Source organism: Chelon labrosus, assembly GCF_963514085.1.
Source record: "Chelon labrosus genome assembly, chromosome: 7".
Taxonomy (NCBI): Eukaryota; Metazoa; Chordata; class Actinopteri; order Mugiliformes; family Mugilidae; genus Chelon; species Chelon labrosus.
The window spans coordinates 3,298,778-3,322,101 of NC_140343.1; the positions used below are offsets into that span (position 1 = coordinate 3,298,778).

General features: G+C 44.6%; 1 protein-coding gene across 1 annotated transcript; it reads left to right on the plus strand.

Moving 5' to 3' along the window:
* Positions 1–698: 698 nt before the first annotated feature.
* Positions 699–23,228, plus strand: slc22a23 (solute carrier family 22 member 23; the record flags this gene model as incomplete). The annotated part of the gene is made up of 10 exons (XM_084548328.1): positions 699–1,121; positions 3,370–3,473; positions 4,826–4,980; positions 17,359–17,545; positions 17,802–17,929; positions 18,757–18,859; positions 19,065–19,291; positions 21,120–21,152; positions 21,275–21,398; positions 22,446–23,228. 10 exons carry the CDS (start codon positions 699–701, stop codon positions 22,864–22,866), a joined length of 1,905 nt encoding a protein of 634 aa, XP_084404454.1. The 3' UTR covers positions 22,867–23,228.
* Between the last annotated feature and the right edge of the window lie 96 nt (positions 23,229–23,324).

Here is a 23,324-nt window from a genome sequence, read left to right on the forward strand (position 1 = left end):
CCTTCATCCCTGCTCCAAGCCCCGCTTTGGCACCGCGTCCCATTGACTAGACGGCGATAAACCGAGCACCATATTTCATGGCGTCTCTGAACTCGGCAGCCTCAGAGCGGACCCGGTGCGCCTGAGAGCTTGGGTGTTTTGGAGCAGAGCAGCTGGAGGATGCGCACCTGCAGGAGGTCACAGTTTGGACAGGTATGAGACCTGTGGCGCTCGTGGATGAAGGACCAGCGGATGTTTAGGAGGATCTGGATGTAGCTCAGTTCTCCTCTTCCATTCAACCACCAGGCCTGGCACACTGGAGCCCCACATGGATGGATCCCGCTGTAGGAGCTGTACTCATGGAATACAAAGCCCGTGCTGGTGAGCATGCCCTCCTGTCCGCGTCCACTCCTCCTCTCCGGGAGCCTCTCCACAGCCTCCTCCTCCTGACACAGCTTCTCCACTCGGACATCCCCTGGTCGCCCCGCGTCCCCCGGCCATGAGGGCGACTGCTCGGTGATTCGGTGCATCTGTACGCCCCTCTTTTTTTTTTTTTTTTTGTTGGTTTCGGGCTTTTGTTGGCTACGCACCGGATTTATCTGCACTGTGTGCTTCCTTTGTGTCAAAGGGCTTAACGCAGAGTGCGCAGAGGGCAACAGAGCGGGGGTTTTGTTTCACCCGCTGTTGCGCACAGCTGCTCTCTTTGTGGCCGGGTCGTGATGGCAGGCGGCCGGTCGGAGGCGCAGGACCACCCGCCTGAGAACGGCTTCACCCCGCTAGAGCACCCAGCGCCCCGGCTGCTGCCGCACATCGACCGCTCCGTTCTGCCGTCTCTGGGGGGCTTCGGGAAACACCAGAAGCAGCTCGTGGTCCTGACCTGGATACCGGCATTGTTCATCGGCTTTAGCCAGTTTTCGGATTATTTCCTCCTGGCGCAGCCCAATGGCACGTGCGTGCAACCCCTGGGCAACGACAGCAACTGGACCGTGGAATCCCCCCCGGTGTCCGTCACCAGCGGCGCGCCCGCGCTGCAACTCAACGCCACCGGGGAGGGGATCGGCGACGGCAGCGGTATGCTGTGCGCCTGCAAGGAGTGGAGGCTGGAGCTGCAGACGGGACTTAGTCAGAATGTGGTTACCAAGGTAACGAGAGAGCACCAGAAAGATCCACACTGTGTTCACCATCATCTCCATCATCATCCTCATCCTCACCACCATGCCGAGTCTTCATCATTACAACCAGTGTCAGAACAGAGTCTGACACAAGAACACACACAGCTGATTGACAAGTTACCCACTGACCTTAGTAGAAGAGGGCTCTCTCTGTGTGTGGGGGGGTGGGGGTGGGAGGGGGTCTTGTTTTTATTGAGCTGGGGGAAATTTTTTTCATGAAATACTAACATTGTGCGGCCATTTTTCTGGGCTCTACAAGTTTAGGGTTAGGCACTCAGTTGAAATGTTTAGGCTCAGGGGCTAGGGAGTAAATCATGTAAATCATGTGCTGTTAGAAAAACCAGCAGCCAGGGACTGGAGCCATGCTGCATCATGTGTGTTCAGCTGTCACTGAGGCTTACAGTTTAATGATCATTAGTCTATTTAAAGTGGCTCTTATGTGTTGAAATATGACAAATAAATGTCAAAACACCCTATTAACGCAGGGCTGGATTAACACCGGTCACGCTCTTCCATCATTTTAAACACTTCATTGTGTGGAAATCATTTGAATCACTTTTATGCGAAGTAACACAAGGCCAACACTATTTTTGCTGAAAAAGGCTCAGTATCTGTGTGGAAACTCCAGGAACCGTGTGTCACTGAACCAGAGCACCAGTGTTTGCAGACATTATAACAGCCTTCGCACGCTTTATAAGCTAATCTCCTCAGGACGGTCTTTGTGTCACAATATTTACATCTTGATTGTCTCAGGTGTTTGCACACAGTGCATAATGATCAAATTAGCATACTGAGCAGCAGAACCAGGGCCCAGGTAGTTATGCAAGCACAGAAAAATTACCCACATTACATAAAGAGAGGAAAAAGCTGGAAGGGCTAGTACATGCAAAATCATCAAACTGTATTCATGATACACCGATCAGCCACAACATTATGACTGCTGACAGGAGACGTAAATAACATTGACCATCTTGTGACAGTTCAGTGTTCTGCTTGGGAAACTTCTGGACCTGGCATTCATTGGTGTGGATGTTACTTAGACATGTAGCACCCACCTAGACCAGACCAGGCACCCCCACCCCATAGCAATGACACTCCTTGATGGAGCAGCCATCCCCAGCAGGATGCAGCCTGACACAGACACACACACAAAAACACTTTAGGAACAACTAAAAAAAAAAAACATGAAGAACAGCACAAGGTGTTGACCTGGCCTCCAAATTCACTAGATCCCAAACTGATCAAGTATCTGTGGGATGACCCACAGAGGACCCTTCCCCTCAAAGCCCCCCCCCCCCCCCCCCCCCCCCCACACTAACAACATTGTGTTGCCAGATGTCCATGTCCATTCTCTGATGTGTCACAACTGTTTTGGAGGCACAAGGGAGACCTACACAATACTAGGAAGGTGGTTTTAATATTCTGGCAGATCGTTGTATTGCTCTACTCAGAGTCAATAAACAGTGCTGTTGAGTTATGGCCGAGCTCTGGCATGAACAATAATCTGTTTTCTCCGATAACGTTGGCGCTAATAGCTCATGCATAATAAACTCGTACTGACTGAGTTCCTCCACAGCACCAGTGGCCATTCCACAATCAGACTCGTCAGGCGTAATCAGTAATCGCCTCCTTCCACTCTCTCTCTCCTCGCTGCTGTTCTCCGCAGGGAGTTCTGTAAATTACTGTTAAACACCAACACTGTTTTCACACGCGGCTGAATCGGCTCGCCAGGCTCCAGGAGACACTTTCAGGGCCGTGCACAAACATGCGAGTACACGGCGTGCTTCCACATGTGTCCTTGGCTGGGTTTCAGATGCTGAGAGCTGCAGCGGTGCGGTGCGCACTGACCCATGAGGCCGAGAGGAAAAAGCGGAACACTATTGATTTCTGTTATTATAGACACGAGGCCCACATTCCCACACATGCTGCCTCTTTCGCTCACACATGCACATACTTTTCTGTCTTTTATCTTTGTTCATTTTGAATATTTAAAAAAAAGCGTTCGCACACTCATCAGACTCCGTGAATTAATCAACTCAGTGAGTCAGAGAGTGAAAAGAGTTTGACAGACCAGGGAAGCCCACGTTCCTTTTTGTTTCTGTGCAGCCTTTCATATTAAAAGTGTGATCAGCTCCTCCTCACTTTTGTCATGCTGTGGGTGTTGTTCTCTGAGAAAGTTGACTAATGTTCTCTGTCGTTCTCTGTGTCTCTGTTTCAGTGGAACCTGGTGTGCGACTCGGCCTGGAAGGTCCACATCGCCAAGTTCTCTTTGCTTGTGGGCTCCATATTTGGATACCTAGTGATGGGTGTCATGGCTGACTGGTACGCACCCTCCTATTCTTACATAGCTCATATCTTAATTTTGCAGTTTTAGAGAGAATCTTTACACCTTATGATTGCATCGTACTCACCGAACGAGCTGCGGAGATCTTGGGAACAAGGTCGCATTTCTGCAAAGAAACACAAGTGGTCAGATATTGACTTGCTGCTTCATAACGCAGCTTGCACGGGATTATTGCTGCCATTTGTTGTGATCAGTTTCAGTTTTACCTCCAAAATGAAGTTGCACCTTGTTTAAAACCTTCCCTATTAGATGTTCAATGTCTTTGTGTTTCCAGATCCCTTCAGTTTACCTATATAACCAATGAAAAAGGCGTAAATCGGGCGTATTTTCTCACTACAGATAGTTTTAGGTTGCTAGGTTTTGAGATATTTGTTCTAGACTCTTATATAACTTGAGTTGGTGAATTAATTACATGTGAAAAATTACATTTAAACAAGGATTTACTGTCAAGCTAGCGGCTCTTTGAGGCTGATCTTATGCACAGCAGTGGCTTGAGCTAAACGCTAACATGTGCTAATTAGCTTTACAAATACAGCAGAGGCTGAATGTCATCAGTTTTGCGGATATTTGATCGCAGGCTAAAGTACTGGACAAATTAAACTTTGACCTAATGGAAGCACAAGATGAAATGTCATGGTAATCCTTTCAACAAGAAGATCAATATTTTATTAGATATTTGCTGCAGAGCTTTGACGTGCTGGTTCCAATAGATTAAAAGTCAAGGAGTCAACAAAGTCTCTAGGATTTTATCCTCTCGGGACAACAAATGGCCGCACCAAAGTTCAGTGTAATCCATCTGACATTTGCTGAGATATTTCAGTCCAGACTAGACTGACCAGATGTCCAATAGCTCCGTAAACAGATGTATGTCATGAACTTATCAGTCCCTCCGTAGAGTAATCCATTTATTGACAACAGTCTGAGTAGGGACGCTTTCTCCAGCACTAGCTGCTCCAAGGAAAAGTGTTCGAATGAATTCTGTAGCGGAGGAACTATAAAAGTGAGAAAGCGTCTTTTATTGTCTTCTGAGTCCATTGTGGTCACGGCTGCTGCCACCTGAGCTGCATCGTGGGAAAAAAAGTCCCGGCATTGTGTTTTGGGATCAGTAACCATGGAAACAGTGCAAAGAGACATGCGGGCCACCGGGGCCTCGGCTCTGACCTGACCCACTGACCTACTGACCCCCCCCTCCCTCAGACCAGGAAGTCCTCAAAGGGACACAATGAGCTGCATGATCTCTTTCACCGCACTACATCAGAGTTTTATTTTTTTTTTTTTATAAAAGACATTCCTTCATCCTTCTCTCTCTCTCTCTCTCTCTGTTTCTAAGGTTTGGTCGACACCCGGTGTTGATTCTCTCGGTGCTTTTCATGCTGGTGTTTGGTCTGAGTGTTGCCTTCTCTGTAAATGTCACCATGTTCAGCACCTTGCGCTTCTTTGAGGGTTTCTGCTTGGCGGGCCTCGCTCTCTCCCTCTACGTGCTCAGTAAGTACAAGCTTTCACCTCCTCGTGCTCGTCTGCTTTCTGCTTTTCCTTGCACCTCCTCATTCCTGCTCTGGCTTTTCTTGCATCGTAGCGTAGAAATCCTGGAGGGAAACATTTTAAGATAAAAAGGGGACCACGTATGCATTCACTTGCAAAATATTTGACTTTGTATCATTTTATTTCATCCAATTTTTCATTTTTTTGGTTTTCATGTTTTAGTATATTTGTTATTCTTAGAACACTGGTTACTATATATAATCTATTCCCTGTGAACATATTGGTTGTTGTGCTGCATGACAGGTGGATTTTACATGTTATAGACATCACACATAACATCTAAAAGGCTGGAAAGATGAAATAAGTTTTAGTCGACATGAGTGCAACATTGAATGTTCTAACTTTGTTATAAAACCTCTGGATCACATGCTCAGAGAAACAGCAGCTAACCTGGCTGTGACGTCTGTGTGTTTTCGGTTAGCGGACGCGGTGATTAAATATTTAAAATGCTTTTTTTTTTTTAAGGCTCAGTTTATTGGCTGTGAGATCTTTTAGTTTGCAGGAGAAAGAGAAAAAGTAGACTCTAAAAATAAATCAATGTTTTGGCTCAATGGGAAAAAAAATGAACAACCGTTTTTTGAGTGCCCACAACACACTACACTGATTTAGGAGAATTACCTTTTCCACTACAATTAATTAGGGGAAATGTTTAGGTGTGATGTGTTTAAGTACTATTTTTCATAGTTTTGGATCAATAAATATGGAACACATTGATGAAAGGTTAACTAAGGAGGTTCGGAGATACTAATATTTGTACGACTCGACTTCGGGGAAATTTCGGCGAAGGTTTCAGTCGCCCTTGTTCAAAGTGAAGCAGGAAGAAACAAAAATGAACCTGACTAGTGTTTGGGTGGCGTTTTTACAGAGCGAGCCAGACTGAGCGTGAAAGTATAAATGGCTCACACCGGCGTGGCTATGTGAATCTCTGCCCCGCAGAGGTATAAACCGAGCTTTAAGTTTTATCTAAATCAATAATGTTTAATATTTGGGGTTGTAACAGTGCATTTCATTAAGTGGCTGTAACTGGTCCCCTGAGTTGCTATATTTCCTACATGTCCCTTTAAGGCCTCTGTAGAAGAAAGAGACCCCTGCCAGTTTGGTCAAACCGAGACCAAACTGGCTGATTCATTTTTCCAGAGAATGTCCTCTCCCTCCTCTGCTTTCTCCACTGCCCCCTCTCCTTGCTGCTCTCACCCTCTGCCGGCCTCTTCTCGCTTTCAGGCCACGGTGGGATTAGTCATACATTATGCGTGAAGCGAGGGCAGACTTTGAGCTCGGCCGGCGGGGCCCGGCTTTGTCCCTCTCGGCGGGGGTCCCTGATAAATCTCCGCCGAACTGATTGTGAAAACAAACAAACAAAATGGACGCCTCCGAGCCGTCTGCTGCAGAGACTCCCGATATTTGGACTTAATCTGTGATACAAAGGCGAGCAAAGCACAAATAAGGTCTCGGTTAGCTGTGAATGTGAGAGTGGGTTGTAAAAGAGCTACAGTGGGATGGGATATTCAAATTAACGTTAGCGAGTATTGCTGAGAAACTAGCCTGAAAAAATACGCAAACATCCATTAATTAAAATAATAAAACGACTTGATTCAGACTTTTAAAAGCTCTCAGTGCTAGTCTTTTTAATTGTGCTGGTCGATAATGCCTCAGTGTCTTTAATGGACTCTGCAGCCTCAGGTGCTGCAAAGAGGGACGACACAAATTTACATCTTTGTGAATAATTAATAGCTACAATAATATATAATATATACAGTAATTTCAATATATAACACAGCAGTGTATGCATTAAATCTGCATTTGCAGCACTTGACTCAAAGAATCGATGATACTGCCATTAATTTTTTTTGCTTCATTTGAGGAGAATATCTCTCTGTGTTCTTTGTGAGAAATGATTTCCCTAAATGTGAACTTCAGGTCTGAATTGTTATATCATTGAGCCAGTAATAGATTTAGATGAAATAAAGCAGATGTTTTAGTAGTAGTACATATACTAAATCAACTTAAAGGGGAACTACTGTTTTTTACAACCTGGATCTTATTTCTGGCATAAAATACGATCGTTTACTCACCCATAAAACTTTTGTGTAATTTGTAGTCTTTCGGGAGATATTTATATCTGCGTATATCCATATAGTGGGAGTGACTGGGGCACCGAAACACAGCCTCTAAATAACACATTATCTGCCGCGAAACTCATTGGTTCATTTCACCAATATTTTGTTATCGTAAGCTGGTGCTATTCCCCGTTGAGGCCGGAGTTACCCGTTATCATCATCCGGGGTCTGTAGATTGACCTACTAACCTCTGACCTGGATGATGTCATCTCTGAGCGCCACGTGCACTCGCTACGGTCGGCTTGTTTACCTGTAATTTCCTACTGCTATGGTTGGTCCACAACCTCAGAATCGGAAAAATATTCAGCCATGTTGCAATAAACTAGCAGTAGCAAATTACAGGTAAACAAGCCGACCGTCGCGGGTGCGCGTGGCGCTCAGAGATGACATCATCCAGGTCAAAAGACATCATCCGGGGTCTGTAGGTCAATCTACAGACCCCGGGACATTATAACAGGTATCTCTGGACTCAGTGGGAATAGCACTAGCGTATCATAACAAAATATTGGTGAAATGAACGAGTTTCGTGGCAGATAATGCGTTATTTAGAGGCTGTGTTTCGGTGCCCCAGTCACTCCCACTATATGGATATACGCAGATCAAATTATCTCCCGAACGACTACAAATTACACAAATGTTATATGGGTGAGTAAATGATCGTATTTTATGCCAGAAATAAGGTCCAGGCTGTAGTTCCCCTTTAATCAAGGTCAGGTTGGGGAAAAAAATAAGGTTTTCTTAGTAATTAGGGAGGAAACCAAAGGCATGTTTGGGGTTTTATGAGTTCATCTTGTCCTCGCTGGTCAGTTTTTTGCGTCGTACATTTCCTCTTCTGTCTCAGTTCGCTCATTCGTGTCATTTTCCTCTTGTTCTTGTTCTCAGTCTTGTCGCAAACACTTAACGATCGGGTAAGTCTCTGCGAGTGCGAGTGTGTTTGCGGCTTTTGCGAGACAACAGATTGTCTGCATGCACTTTGAAGTGAGACCCAAAAAAAAAGGTGTCGCGTGAGATGTAGCTGCAGACGAGAAGAAGAGCGTTCGACTCCCTGCCACAGACCGGCTCTCTTTGAAGTGAACTCACGCTACGACGGCAGATAACAGGCACTGCCGTATCATTAACAGTAAAAAAAAATATGTATATGTAGCACTGAAAGAATCATGAAGACATCCTCAAAGAATGAACACACACTGTACTGACACATGAGATGAAATTGCACTCCTTCCCTCCCCCCTCCTTCCTTTTCCTACTTTTTCATTATTGCGAACTAAAAGCAAACACATGCAGAGTGGGCAGTGGATATGAGCTCATCTGCAGGACAGAAACTGTGCAGTCGATCTGTAACTCAGTGGATTTGATTTTAAATTAAAATAATAAGGACTGCGAGGCCCCGTGATGGACTGGTGACCCTGTCCGGGACGTACACAGCGTCTCGTCCAATGTCAGCTGGGATAGGCTCCAGACCCCCTCCCCGCAACCCTCTCAGGATAATCGGTAATAGAGAATAAAATAGTGATTGAATGACCGGGAGGTGCCCCGTCCTCATCCATACCGAGTGACCCGTACTGTAGCGCCTTTATGACCAGGACATTGATTCTGGAGGCACGTGTAGCCTCGTTTAAAACCAGATTTATGCTCCTGCGTTAGATCTACGCCGCAGCCTGACGTGCAACTTCCCCAGAAGTGTAATCACACGATGCGACAGCTGCATCTCCCTCCCTCTGCCTCCTAAACACCATCTACTCAGATACCTTCTCTCTTTTCTGCGTTGCATTGATTTCAGTAAAATTAACTGTTGTTCAGTTTATGAGCGTTTATCAGCTGCAGCTACTCTGAGATGTCGCCATTGATCCAAAAACGTTTAAGAAAGGCAACGGGGCTTGTAGAGTTTTTTGAGAAGACGTTTCTCCACTCATCTGAGTAGCTTCTTCAGTTCTAAGGGACTGGTGCGAAGTTTGAAGAAACTCTGTGGGTATAGCCCATCAGAAACTTGCTGGGCTTGTTTCTGTTAACGACCAGAAATCGATAAAAGGCTTAATTACAGAACAATTACAAATGCTTACACTGGTAAAGCCCGCTACGGCGTTGGCTCCGCATAGATCTCTTTCGGGAGTATAAACCGAGCTATTAGAGGCCAAATGTGTAAGTAATGACAAGTGATTTAAATGAGCTTTTCATTTTAAAGGGAACTCCTGGTTTATTGCAACATGGTGGTTGTTTTAAAAGCGTTGGACTCACTCCTAACTGTAATGAAAAGATGTTTTTACAAGCGTAGACTAACATCTGAGTACTTGCTCTACCGGAGTTGGCACCGTGTTGGCTCCCGAGATCAGGCGTGCTCAGACAAGAAACAGAAGCAGTCATACAATGAGACGGGTCGTAAATCTGTCGAGATTTGAGCTTAAAATCGAAGGAGAAAAAAAAGTGTTTCTGTTCAAAACATCCACCGACCTCCTGTTTCACCTCTGACTGCAATAAATCAAACGCTGGTGGGACGGTTTGTGTTGCACTCACTTTTAATTTCACATCCAAACGGAGTGGTTAAGATAATCTGGATCAACTGTCGGTTCTTTGTGTTCTTTGATCTCAGCGGTTATAATATTATCATTAGTTGATGTTAAACATGTTATATAAGAACTGGATTTGTAGCTCAAGACATCCCTCCGTGGCGTTTTGTTCCTGCATCTTCTCGCTGGTTTCAGGGTTTTAATTTCTCCGTCTTCAGCAGGTGAGACCAGGATTGAGGACACGTGACTCGGCTAACCGCTCAAACTGCTCCTCTTTGATCGTGAAATGAACTGATTGGTTGCCTTGTCTGACTGTTAAGTATCATTATCTTGCCGCGCCGTGCCAAAATAAGTGAACGGAGAATAAAAGGACCAGATGTTTGCACCCATTATGGATGTAAACAGCCCCCAAATTAAGGCGGAAAGGCTGCATTTTAATCCAAAAAGTCGAGTTTCATTTCGTGAGCTGTAGAACAGAGCCGACGTCTCTCTGTCCTAAACAGTTTTTCTTTACATTTGTGGACAGAACACGGCACACAGTCCCATGGAGAAGCATATAAATGTCTGACTGCTGAGTGTAAACATGCAGCTGAAGGAGGGAGATTGCATAGAGAAATGCAAAAATAAGCATGAAGCATGCATACTGCGTATTATGGATGATTGTACCGTATGTATGTGTACGTGCTGTGTTTGCACTGCTCCATCTGTATCACCGTGTCTATCTCCCCTCAGAGATACCCGTTTAATCTTCCCCTCCTTTCACCCTCAGCCGCTGAAAAAGCATGCACTGAGATTCTGTTTCTATATCCAGCAGCTCTCTAGCCTTTTGCATTTTCCATTTATGCTTCCCTCATATGTCCTCAGCCCCATTCATCCCCTCCTCCTCCTCCTCCTCCTCCTCCTCCTCCTCCTCACACCACCATTTATTACTCCCTCATTTTCTTGAGGCTCATTTGAAATCTCTCATAGTTCGGTTATCTTTCTGTGGCACACAGCTCATAATAAACTCCACTGGAGCTGCCAGAAGAAGCTTTAGTTTGCTCTGCTACTGTTAATGTGTTTGTGTGCATGTGTTTTGTGTACATATTTGGCTGTTGCACCATTTCTGCACGGACTTTATTTGTTTGTAACGCGGCACTCACCTCTGGGTCATCCTCTGGGAGGTGTCGGGATAGAGCGTCCTTCTCCGAGTCCTTCTTCCTTGTTTTTTTGTTCCATTTGAGGACAGCATATGGCACGTGATCCCATCTTGGAAACCTGGCCACCATTTTTGCACACTGTTCTGTAAATTATTAGCATACACACCGATCAGGCATAACATCATGACCACTGACAGGAGAAGTGAGGAGAAGTATGTCCCAACTACCACTGCTTCCTCAGAAAGGGAGAAACATTTACCAAGCTGGAGAGTTGCAATCAAAAGATGTATGAGAAATCCCAAAGAGCTTAATCCACAGAGAGTGATACATCATTTTAATTTGATGTTTGGACTCCCTTTAATTTTTTTGGCTCAGTCCCATTTCTCTCGAAGGACAAAATCTGGCCACAGCTGTTTTCTGCAAAAGCATGGCGCACTATCTGTCAACAAAGTGGAGCGTTTAGCAGCTACAAGAGCCAGCTAGTTCCCGAAGGAGCTTAAACACAATCCCCAAAATGTGTTTACTGGACGTGAGAAGAACTGTTGCTAACAAGCATGTTAAAAAATATCCGGATTTTGTTTTGCTGCTTTGAAGTGGCTGAAAATCGTGACTTACACCTGACAGCTTAGAGACTCAACTGGGACTTGAATGCAAAATAACGTCAGCCTCAGGTTTGATTTGGTAAAAGCAAACCAATCTTGACCAAATTTGAGGTCCCTTTTTGAGGTAATATCCGTTTTACTTGCCATTCCCTCACCGTGACTTGAAAGACTTGCCCTTGGGGTCTGGATTGGAGATTTTATCTTGACTAGAACGTGGCCAGAATATGTCTGGTTTCTGACAAACTGCGGCAGGAAAGTGGATTATTCTTTCATTTGAGAAGTTAACACAGACGTCGTGGTGCGTTTTTCCCATTAAATGGGTCAACATTTGAATTCATTGTAGACGGCGTGAATCCCTGTGGACTTGCTAGAGCATCTCTAGAAAAGCGACTGAATTTTCAGGGGATTAGTTTTTCGGAGATTTTCTGTGAAGAGGGTATTTGCATGATGGGCCCAAAAGGAAACAGGCTGCAGCTGCTTTTACAGCAGCGAAACAAGGTTAATGTCTCTTCCCCTTCCTCTCCGTGCCTCTGTCTCCTCTGAGACCTGAAGGTAATGACAAAGACAAGCAGTATATACTGTACGTGAGGGTGTGGGTGTGCTGTTACGAGCCCAGGCGGATGGCATCTGCTGACTCAGTGCAAATGGTGCCGTCATGCTGTGCCCTTGTCAAGCCTTCCAACCGTTTCCCGTCCCTCCCCTCGAATAAAGTCGTCCCTTTATGCTGTAGCGGGTCTTTTTTTATTGATCAGTTGTGTTTAGTGTCGAAAAAATGACACAGAAATGCTAATCACAAGTTTCCAGAGCTCGTAGGGAAGTTGTCGTATTACTTGCTTGTTTTAAGATATTAATTTAACAGATTTCTATATTTCTTTTTATTTATTCACTGTACATGTGACAATGAACAACAACAATTATATAAAGCTGAAAAAGAATTGTCACATGCTAGCCGTTTGGCTTCAGGAAAATGAACAAAAATCCTCACAGTCTTTGGTCTGTTGGCTTGAATTCACTTAAACAGTTAACAAAACATTTGCCAGTTAAGTTTTTAAATGATCAACTAATCTTTTCAGTTCCAATCTCAGCATTTTGCAAAGTTGTGGTGTATTCATGGTTCCCAGGAAACATGCTGGTGAACACACCTTTGGATTTTTTCAAACGCCGGCTGTATGATTGAAATTTCTGGTTCTGAGTGAAATGTTTTGGCCTCCATCTAATGGACCTTCATGAAATGTATTTTTTGGCCCCTTTTTTTATGCCTTTATTTTGATAGTGCCAGCGAACAGAGACGGGATATCCTGAGGTGAGAGTACGACGTGCAGCAAAGGGTGCAGGCTGGAATAGAGCATGCACTACTGCAAAGAGGACAGGAACGTCTAACTAGCTTTGCGCATAAATGTCCAAAACGTCATGGCGATTGGCGTGCACCCATGGCTTACCTGGGTGACGGGGGCACCCGAATTGCCGTACAATTTTGCGCACAAATTAAAAAAGCCAAACTCCGATCCCTTCCTTTTCTTTTACAAACATAACTCTCCTTTCATCCGCAGCTGCACTTTGTTTAACGCCAATTAGCATATGCTAGATATGCTAAGAGCCTGTTACAACAACATTAGCACTTAGCTTACAGCACCACTCACAGAGCTGCAACTTTAGCTGCAGACTGAATTGATTAATTAATGGCTAATGAAAGTTTCTGGCAGTTAGCTTTCTATAGATTGCATCATTGATTAATCAACTACTTCAGCGTGTCTCCCTTTTTCCCAAATCCAAAGTGCATATCTCTTCCTATATAGCTGGCTGCACATATATACTGTACATCTCCTTCATACACCCAAACACAGGCTGTGCTTCTCACTCATGCTGTTGGAAAGCCAATTGTCTCTCCACTGATGCCCCAGGCAAGGTTAGCATGGGAGCAGCAGACAATAGGCAGTGTGTGTGTGTGTGTGTGTGTGTGGTGCTGTCATCCATTTGTCATCAAACATCAGTTTGACTCTTAGATCAGCTGCTTTTTGTTGCCTCCTCCTTTGTTTTTTAGTCTCCTTTTCTTCCATTATAGCCTGAGACCCCTGATGTAAAGTCAGAGGAGCTGCTTGGTGAGAGAAGGAGGGGTAAGGTAGGAAGGGAGGGAGGGAGGGTAGAGGTGGGGGATGGTGGTTTCACAGGGGGTGAGAGAGCCACTTCAGCCTTGATAGGCTAAAGAAGGGAGGAAAGAGGAGGATGGGGGGGGGGGGGGGGGGGGGGTCAGCGCACAGGGGGGGCAGTGAGATAATCAGCACAAGGAGAACCATTCTCCTACTCAGCTGGAACAAAAGGTCCTTGCCAGCATGTGTGTGTTTGTTGTGTATCTGTGCGTGGTGGTGTGTTTGTGTGTCTGTGTGTATATTGATATCCCAGTAGAGTCAGCGGGATCAGACACCTCCCCAGAGAGCTCAGGAGTGGGGTTTTTTGTGTGTGTTGCGAGGTTGCTTTAGGGATACATTGCCTTTGCCAAGGTACAGTTGATTTCTCCAGTCTGTGTGTCTGGCTCTGTCTGATCCTGGCCTATTAACTGCTGTGGTGTAACAGTCCCACAGGGTGACAGCAGTGGAAAGTAACTGAGTACATGCAAACAAGTATTTTATGTAACTCCAAATGTCAAATTTTCATATTAATATGTCACAGCACAGAATAATTTCTCCTCTAACAGCAGGTTTTAATTTAAAATGAAGGTTTATCACACAAAACGTGCAATGATGTAGAAAAATATTTATAAATCAACAGCTACAACATTTAAAGTAACTACTATAATGTACTATACAGAGGTGGAAAAAGTACTAAAATATCGTACTCAAGTAAAAGTACCAATACTTGGATGAAATATTACTCAAGTACAAATGAAATTACCCATCTGAAAAATTACTCAAGTAAAAGTAATAAGTAGCTAATTTAAAATGTATTTTAAGTAAAAGTTACTTAGTTACATTTAAAAAAAAAAAACCTGTAGAACGGGGCGGGGGATCATTCCCATGTAGTGAAAATAGGACAAGGGGTCATACATCCAAAACTGTTTAGTTTTTAATTAAAGAACAATCTATACAAATGTATACACATGTAATGACAACATAACACATGTCACACATGACATGTAAGACCCTTAGAAAGGTATAATGTGCAATTTTAGTTCTGACCATCCCATAAAACTTTTTCAAACAATGAACTGTCAATCAAACTGTTGACAGTTTCTTCTTCTTCTTCTTCAGTTTCTTCTGATCCACCTCCATCTCGTTCTCAATCTCCTACAGAAAGACTTGGCGCTTGGTAGTGGTAGCCTACATGCTGACCATACGTCACTCACTACGTGGTTCCGGGCGCGATTTTTTTTTCGGTTTTCGTTAGTCAACGTTTTTTTTTTTACTCAGTAACGGATGGGATTTGTAATGTAGCGAAATACAATACTTCACTCAAAACGTAATCAAGTAAAATTTAAATTACTGATTTTAAAAACTACTTGAAAAAAACAAAATACACAAAAAAACTACTCAATACAGTAACGTGAGTAAATGTATTTCGTTACTTTCCACCTCTGGTACTATATATATAAGAATATAACGCTTAAAGCTGCAATCATCATTTCTTGACCACTAGGGGGCAGCAGGACGAGTTGTAAACACAAGTTGTTATTGGCTAATTTGTTAGCGCTCTGTTGTCAACTTATATTGGCTGATAACATTTGGCAATTTGGTTTGTGGTCTGTTATCAGCTTCAAGTCCAACATGATCCGTTCAGTTTAGCAGCTTGAAATTTGATGAATACAGTATAGATTGTGTTGCATTTGATGCAGAAGTATGAATTAAATTTTAGGCTTTTGTTCAGTAGCTTGTTGCAATGAAATGTTTAAATGTGCAGCTTTAAAGTGTAAAATACTTCATGATCTTTCAGTGCCAAGATAACAGCGCATAAATACTAAAAACCATTAAAGTCTGACACGTAAAAACAAACATGAACAGTAAATCTGTTACTTAAACATCCATCAGAGTTTTTCCTGGGTCACCTTTGGTCCATGCTTGACGGGACAAGTTTCCTTTTTGGAATTGTTCTCACTGAGTAAGCTCTGTGTGTTTCTTGACCCACTGCAGTAAGACCTTTGGTAAGAAAAAAGGAAATCAAAGAACTACCTGCACGTACTACCACACGTCATCAGTGTCCAGACCAAAATGTTTAGCACACCACAAAGACTAAAGCCATGAACCAACTGGTGCACAAGTTCTGTGTCAAAGGAAATAACACTTCCCGGAAACAGGAAGACCTACTATTGACCTCTCCTGAATCATGCTGATCAGCCAGTCTATAGTTTATTCATTCTAGATGATCAGGATGTGGTGAAATCATGACCCACTAGAAAAACTACGATCTAATCCTGGAAAATTAGCCCTTAGGTTAAAATCTGGGGTTGGGTCTTGATGTCAGTATTTTAGATTGTAGTACGGTCCCTTTCACTTAAAGGACCAATGTGGTGGATCTAGTGACATCTACTGGTGAGGTTGAAGTTTGCAGCCAACTAAATATCCCCCACATCAGCATTGGGCTGGGCCTCGGGGTCCTGCAGTACGCCGATCAATACAGTGACTGATTGATGGGCAGCCGGTCTGAGATCCCCCCCAAACGCGCAAGCTGCTGCAAAAAAAACTCTAGCGAGCTAAGAAATTAGCCTTCCAATTTATATCGACCAAAGATTGGGTGTAAAAACGAGTGGGAGTGCTGGATATATAAGCCAAACACTCACCACCCACCATTATAAACATGCAAGAGAAACTATAGTGGCTCATCTTAAAGAATTGTATGTGCACCGTAGGAACATGGCGGCCTCTGTGGAAAAGGACCAGCTCACTCTAAAGATACAGATGAAATGAAGAAGTCTTTGAATTTAGAGGTAATAATTCAATAATGAAAGCATAATTATGAATATTAGGCTCTATTTCTGCCTGTCCTTTAGCTTTAACCACTTTCAATACTGCCTCCATCACCGGGAGAGAGTCACAGCGTCTTCCTGGCTGAGGAGAAAGAAGCTGACAGGCAGGTTAAGGATTACGGGTCAGTGTAATTTCCTTCATCTGTTCTGCTACCAGCGGGGCAGAGGAGAAAGGAGAGGTCGAGAGTTTTCCGGTAATACCTCTCAGGCCTTGTTCTCCCACTGAATCATTTTCCTTTTCTTTCTTTCATCTCAAAAATCTTCCTTTCATCTTTCCTTTCCTTCCCTCCTCCTTTCTCATTAGGCTTCTCTTTCTCTCTTCTTGCTCGTCTTTATTATCATTCCTCCGGTGAGTTCTCTGATGAATGGAGGGACTTTTTCCAGCCTTCGGAGGGAAAAGTAATTTGTATTCTGCTCCTAGTCTTTCTACTCCCTCCCTCCCTCCTCCCTCCCTCCCCCGTTCCTCCCCCTCTTTCTCTCCTTCTGCACAATAAGAAGTGACAGCACAGGTTAGTGAGTATCCCTCCTGTCTCCCTTCCTCACCCACCCACAATGGTCACCTTCAAAAAGACCTTGCCATATGGGCCAGGCCATCTGGACTGTACCATGTTACAAGCAGCGAGGGAGGGAGGGGGGTGGGAGGAAATTAAGGGACGGTAACAGCGAAAGGCTCAGAGAACAGCTGAACCTGCTCCGAAGCTGCATCAAGAGTTCATCAAGAGGCCTGGTGTAACACTCGTGCGCTCTCTGGGGAGAGATCAGTAATAGGAGCCGTCAGTAATTCAGAGAGGAAATTCAACTCTTGCCTCAGCATTAAACGAACACATACATCACGCTCTTCCAAGGCCATTAGGGCTTAATATTTAGTCTATGGTGGTAATTGCATCCAAACACATGCAGCTCATACATATTTTACTCCTGCTCCGACACAACAGGAATCTGTATTTTCCTCTGAAACTAAACCTTCCTCTCTCTCTCTCTGTGTCTCTGTCTCTTTATTTTTAGGGATCGAGCTTTGTTTGCCAGGCTGGCGTTTCTCCATGACCATGGTGGCCAGTTTTCTGATGGTGGGCGGGCAGCTACTGATGCCAGGGGTGGCCGTTCTGTGCCGCTATTGGCCGAACCGGGATGACTGGCAGGTCCTGCAGATCGTCATAATCAGTCCTTTCGTTCTGATGCTGCCCTACGTCTGGTGAGTCCCACCCTCTGAGGAAATCCACAGTGGCGGGAGGGTGCGGGGCAGATTCTTCTCGCTCGCACTGAGCCAGGCGACGGCTTGTACAGTACACACAGCACTACACAGTACGAAGCGCACTCTGCTTCGACTAACAAACAATACTCTCTTTCTTCTGTTGTTTTCCCTCTCTCTTGCTCCTGCAAAATATTCTTCTCCTCCTTCTCTGTCCGCTTCCTTCCTACACCTCCCCACACTTTCTCTCACTCTGCAGGATTTTTCCCGAATCGCTGCGCTGGTTGCTGGCCACCCAGCACTACAGGCGGTCCAAAGCCATGATGCTGTGCATCGCCAGGAAGAATCAGGTTGACATGACAACCGAGCCCAGTGGAGTTCTCGCAGGTGAGGGCGAGATTCACAACTCGGAAGCTCCCAAATCCATTCTGCTACGAATCCCACACTTTCTGTTGCTTTACCCACTTCATTATGCGAATTATTTATTTTAAATCATCGCCGGTATGTTGCAGCTGCTCCGTGCTGTGTGATGAAATGAACATGCAACAAAAACACAAAGACACCGGCACGCGAAAGACTCAGAGATGCCCCCTTTTTCAAGAGCGGCCAAGTTTTCAGGCATCACTTCACAGGCCGATCATATGACGAAATGCAGCCGCAATCAAAGACGCTCACCTCCAGGTTGCTTCCCACTGGAAGATCAATGTCGCCACACTTCTGAATAGGACTCAGAGAACAATTATTTCCACTATGAGTTAGCACATCAGTTAAATCTGTCAGTTACTTTGATGATTTCACATTTCACGATAACACGTCAGGAATGTGACGCTTTGAATCACTTCAACTCCAAACCCCTAGATTTTATAGTCGCATTTATCCAGATGTTTGACATATGTGGTTTATGGCTTGATCAATTAATCAAATCAGCTGTTGATTAATTATCAAGCGTTTTTAAGACATCTGTAATTTTCTGTACTTGCGTCACCTCTCCCAGTATATTTCTCCCTCCTGTGTCGGTGTTTGATTCATTGCCTGCCTCTCTCATCGGCCACGCAGACAGATAGATGATGAGAGCGGGACAGGTGATGTCCTGTATCTGTCTAAAGGCCCCGCAGCACATTAGCTTCCCCGCGATAAGGGTCCCTTAGCGGCCGGCCTCTCATTACCTTCTGAAAGGAAAGGTCTCAAGGTGTACGTTTCATGTTTCCTACCAGAGCTGGAGCAGGAGCTGCACAAGAAACCCCAGAGGACCTGCATTGTCAAGATGATGAGCACCAGGAACCTGTGGAAAAACATTGTGGTGCTGTGTGTCAACTCGTAAGTGTGTGTAGCGTTTGTGGCTGGGCTTGTACAGTTCCTTTGCAAATCAAAGCCAACATCCGTTGTGTTGGGAGCATGAATTACACATGAGCTCGTCCCCAGAGACGTGACGGAGACATGCATGCCCCGTGGCGGACGCATGTCTCAGGTACGACCCTCCCTGGCTGCTTCCTGATCGTCACTCTTTGTCTTGTCGGTGCAGTCTGACAGGTTACGGGATTCACCACTGCTTCGCCCGCAGCATGTTGGACCCCGAGGCCCAGCCCACCGCTCTGTGCCACGCAGACTATTACACCATGGCCGGCATCGCCCTGGCAACCTGCCTGGCAGTTTGCCCCGCCGTGGGGCTGATGGGTCGGCGTGGAGGGCTGCTCACCTTCATGATCATAACAGCCCTGGCGTCACTCCTGCAGCTTGGATTGCTTAACCGTGAGTACTCACTGAAAAGAGACTGTTAGAGAAGTCTTGCTGCTTGTATTTGTTTTCTTTGGCAAAAGTCAGACTTCTACTTAAAATCTTTGTGTCGTCCAAAGATACCGTTAAGAGCAATGTGCACAGCTGAAGCAGTGTTATATTACACAAACTGCCATCAGGGGTATACGTAGGTGGACATCAACAAGAGGTTTCTTGCAAACATGAACAGGTGACTAAATTTACCCAGATACCAAAACTATTCATTAACCTTAAAGTGGAATTTGAAGTTAAAAAAAAAGAGTAAAAGTAGAAGATCAAGCTAGATTTATACAGCACCTCTGCTTGTGCTCTAGCCTGCGCGAGCGGCCTACACCGTTGTAAGCATTTATATTTGTGTGTTGTCGTGTCGGCATTGCTCTGTAATTACGCTGCTAAAGAGGTAGTCTGCAACTAGTCAGCTGTGGCAAATAAAAGATATCAATCATTGTTTTACCACCGGTTTCGCATCTTTTTGGCTTTTGTGCAGCTCTACTCTGTTGTCACACGTCTCATACTACTGTGCTGTAGTGGTTAGAGAAGAAGAAGCTTTGGGACTGAAGGATCACTGGTTCCCATCCCCTTGTGTCCGTGGCTCAGGGACCTTGAGCAACTCCCAAATTGCTCCCTGGAGTTTACATATTACTGAGTCAATGGATGGGTCAAATGCAGAGAAAGAATTTACTCATGCAGCATCAATACAGTATAAATTATTTATTATTATTATTAAATCCAATCAGCGTTCAGATTTGTAAATTCTGTCATGTTTTAGATTTCCCTCACACGTGGACTAATCTCATTTATTTTGTCGTGGGAAACCAGTCCACGGCAAGATTTCAAGGAAACGGCCTCTTCATAAATCTGACAGAGAAGCATAAATCTAGCTTTGAAGGAGCAATCCCGGACAATTTCATTCTGGTAAATGTCTGTTAAGTCACTATTTGACTTGACGAGGCTGTGACCAACAAAGCGTCTTTGCAGACAGGGGGCAGTATTTGGATCTCTGGGAAGTGAAGTTCAAACAAATGCCTGTAGTTGCCGTCTGTTACCATAGGTGTCGCCAAAGAGAAAGAAATTGAGATCTTAAGCTTCTTTAAGCATTAAATAGAAAAGGAACCACACAAAAGTAAGATTTATTATTATTATGTCATAATATTTGAGGTTTTTAAACTGAAACTCTTATAAAACGTTTGCATAATAAGTTATTAATAATAATAACCTCATAAATTTAACCTCATAAAGTTGCCTTCTATAAGGTTATATTTTCACCTTGGAAGTAAAATATGTTAAATACAAGTAGAAAACTGGAGCTGCCAAACTTTTGCTCGTTTGTAGTTTCGAAGCAGCGAGCAATGAAACTCTCTGGATGGTGGATTTTCTTTTTATCTCATTACTGGTGCGCTGTGCACTTTTGTTAATTGACGTGTAGAGAAGACTTTGAAGCTTCGCAGACTTCCTATTTGCTTTAGAAATGCTTTGAAATCAGAAAAAAATCAGTTCGGAGAGTTCGGGCAAAGCGTCTTGGACACACAGCAGAACTCCATGCACACCTTGCATGTCGTCCCCGTCTCATTAAAACAGTACAGACTGTGGTTCGACCCTCTGTCTAATAGGAGACTCCCCTCATTCTCTCTTTTTGACCTACATCTGCAGTATGTAGTCATTATTTCAAGCTTCAGTGGTTAGCTGCTCCGAGCTCTCCTTTTTTTATTTTAATTGTTTTGAGTCAGCACTGTGCTGCCCTTTGTGCTTACTAATGACATGTTCCGCTCTCTTCTGTCCTCCAATGCTCACTAATGGAATCCAGTGATTGGGAAGTACAGCCTTCGCCACGACACAGGTACGTCTGCAGCTTGGGACTTTTTCCGTGAGGACGGTAAACTGTTAAGGCTGTGAGATACTGTAGTATGACGGTGACCATGTTATTTGTGTGCTTACCTCGTCTCGCTCGTCTCTGCACAGTTCTGCGGGACACCCTGAACAGGAAATTTTCGGTGGCCTTCTCCATCATCGGCATGTTCTCGTCTCACGCCGTCAGCACACTCAGCATCTTCTTTTGTGCTGAAATCACTCCTACCGTCATCAGGTGAGCCTGCGCGGTCAGAAACACAAATCAGCGGCTTACGGCTGCATCCCTGCTTAGCATCAGAGCACAAGATGTGTTAGAAATTTTCCCACTTACAAGAGGTCCTCAAAAACTGATGGAAAACTAAACAATATAAATATTATTATAAAACACATAGTACATGTGAGTAGTGATTTCAAACACAGCCCTGCTTTGTGTCCTATGTTCATATACACACCAATTTAGCGTGGAAGTAGAAGTGTTAACTGCAGCACTCACAAACATTGATGTATTATCCTTATTACACTGACTAATGGAGGCAAAAGAGGGTCACACTTAAATGAGGAGGAGTCAAAGGTGCACTTTGAATACTTATTGCCATTTAAGTTAATTGTCATCGCACCCAGAAGAAAAGCAATCAATCAGGATTCAGCACAGAAACTGCAGGAAGTACGTTCATGCTAGAAATTTAAGCATCCTAAATGTGTGGTCAGTGTAGATTAGCTGAACTAATACACTTGTGACCACAAATATTCTACAGAAGTGAAACTCTTCTCCCAGAAAAATAGAAATTTCAGATGCACCGATATGAATCCTTGGGTCAGTACTGGCACCAATGGCTTACAGAGAATTCTTTGCAAATGTATGAATCTTTGCTTTTGTTCTCGTGTTGCTCATTGGCTCCATCTTGTGGTGCAGTTGAGTGTGAAGGCCTCAAACTAACTGGTTCTCATACAAATTGCTCTGAAAGCAGAACGGCTGAAAGACCTGACGCTGTAAATCAGGCTGAGACAAGATGGTTTACACTTTCAGTTTCTCCTCGAAGCATTTTCAGAGTGCTGACTTGGCGTGAACACAAAAATGGTAGAAGTCACTGAAGCTAAGAGGTTCAAATGTCACATTTTCTCTCGTTTGCACACCTGACCAGCTGCTTTGTGAATCCTTATTGCTGGTTTCATGAAGTAACAAAACATATTTGGATGCACCGTTAAATATTGACCCCTTTGTAGCTTAAGTTACATCAGAATACCTGGTAATGGATCAGCTCTGGTTCCTCTCTCTGTGCAGGGGTGGAGGCCTGGGCCTGGTCCTGGCCAGCGCCGGCTTCGGGATGCTCACCGCGCCCATCATGGAGCTCCACAACCAGAAGGGCTACTTCCTGCACCACGTGATCTTCGCCTGCTGCACCCTGCTGTGCATCATCTGCCTGCTGCTGCTGCCGGAGCCGCGGGGTCAGCCGCTGCCGGAGAGCCTGGCCGACGGCGAGACCTTCACCCGTCAGACCCTGCTCCACCCGGGGGAGCAGCACCTCCTCCTCGTGAAGAGCGACAGGGACTACTCCCGCGTCCACGACACGCCGTTGCACCTCTCAGCCGCCGGCAGTGCTACGGTGGCAGCGGCCACCGCTCTGGCAGCGGTGCCGGCCTCTTACGCCCTTGCAACTGGCGGGGAGGTGATTGGAAATCGTGCCATAGCCAACGGGGTGTGAGCATCATAGCAATAGTCAGTTGTAATTAGTTTTCTCCAGCATTAACCTGACTGAACGTTCATTGAACTAACCTTTAAGGGACATGAATTGTTCGGATGAACCAGATGAACTCTTTTTTTGGTGAGGTTTGATGATGATGATAGTAAATCTGTGTATTTTGTAGTGACTATGATTCATTCAGGAGTTGCCAAAAAATTCTGTACTGGACTGTACTGGAGTTTACCTGAAGTCAGTGTGTGTTACATAATATGAACGTCTTCGGTGGTGTTGGTGATCGTCTCGACGCGGCGACAAGACAAGATTAACTTTGAGTAATGTGTGCTCCGTGAGGTTTCTGTTCGTAGTTTGGACTCGTTGAAACCGGATTTCACTGCATCTTATAATTCTTTACGAGTTTTTTTGCACTAAATGTCAGAGACACAATCAAAGTGTTTGTGATTTTCAGCCAACACATTGGA